General features: G+C 39.6%; 1 protein-coding gene across 1 annotated transcript in view; it reads left to right on the plus strand.

Moving 5' to 3' along the window:
* The window catches only part of LOC103602952 (acyl-CoA synthetase family member 4-like), a gene marked incomplete at both ends in the record, with an annotated part of 17,630 nt that overhangs the window by 9,995 nt on the left and 6,547 nt on the right, over positions 1–1,088 (plus strand). Inside the window, one exon of the mRNA XM_008587413.1 lies at positions 47–839. Coding sequence (XP_008585635.1) covers positions 47–839 — 793 coding nt within the window. The remainder of the gene's footprint in view (positions 1–46; positions 840–1,088) is intronic.

Below are 1,088 nucleotides of genomic sequence, written 5' to 3' on the forward strand. Positions count from 1 at the left end.
TTTAGGTCTTTACTTCACCATATTTTTTCCTTCTCTCATCCTGAAGTCTATTCTGAATCTCTCAGAAGATCTTTTGAAGGTTCCTGATGAGTCACACTTCTTGAGTAGTGGTGGAGATTCCTTAAAGTCCATACGGCTCCTCAGTGAGATTGAAAAACTTGTTGGTACATCAGTACCTGGGCTTCTGGAAACTATTCTCAGCAATTCCATTTTAGAGATTTACAATCATATCCTTCAAACAGTGTTTCCAGATGAAGACCTGACATTCAGGAAGAGTTATGCCCCAAAAAGGAAACTTAGTGGCATCGATCAAGAGGAAGCCAGTGGAAAGTCTTTACATCAGAAATCTGTCATGCCCTTAAATTGCAATGAGATAAATGCTTTTGTTGCACTGAGGAGAGGGAACCAGATTTTTTCTTTGAATACTACTAGGTTTTCAACCAAGATAAGACACTGCTCTTTGGCCTATTCTTCTGATTTAATTTCACAGAATAACATTCAAGATTTCAAAGGCTTAAATCCTCCAGCTCTTATTGGGAAGTCCAAAGATCCATCCTGTGTTGCTAAAGTTTCTGAAGGGAGGAAACCTGTGATAGGAGCTGAGAAAATGGAGTTACATGTGAGGTGGAGGTCAGACACTGGCAAATGTGTAGATGCTTCACCTCTGGTTGTAATTCCAGTTGTTGAAAAGTCATCTGCAACTGTGTACATCGGCTCCCATTCTCATAGAATGAAGGCAATTGACCTTTACTCTGGGAAGGTGAAATGGGAGCAGATTTTGGGAGATCGAATTGAATCCTCAGCATGTATATCTAAGTGTGGAAACTTTATTGTAGTGGGTAAGTTTCTGAATTTGACGTTTGTAGAGTAAAATTGAATTACCATATAATAATGCTGGTAGGACCAAGTTAAATTTTAAAAACCTGTGTATGGTGGATTTGGTTGCTGTCAAAGAATACTTGTTAGCCATGTTCTGATTAACAGTGTGGGCCTTGGGGTCAGAGTCCCAGGATTTGAACCTAGCTCTATAGCTGTTACAAGCTTTGTGACCTTTGGCAAGTTGCTGAACCTCTTAGAACTTCAGTTAT

Source organism: Galeopterus variegatus, unplaced genomic scaffold (genome assembly GCF_000696425.1).
Source record: "Galeopterus variegatus unplaced genomic scaffold, G_variegatus-3.0.2 Scaffold4375, whole genome shotgun sequence".
In the NCBI taxonomy this organism is placed as follows: Eukaryota; Metazoa; Chordata; class Mammalia; order Dermoptera; family Cynocephalidae; genus Galeopterus; species Galeopterus variegatus.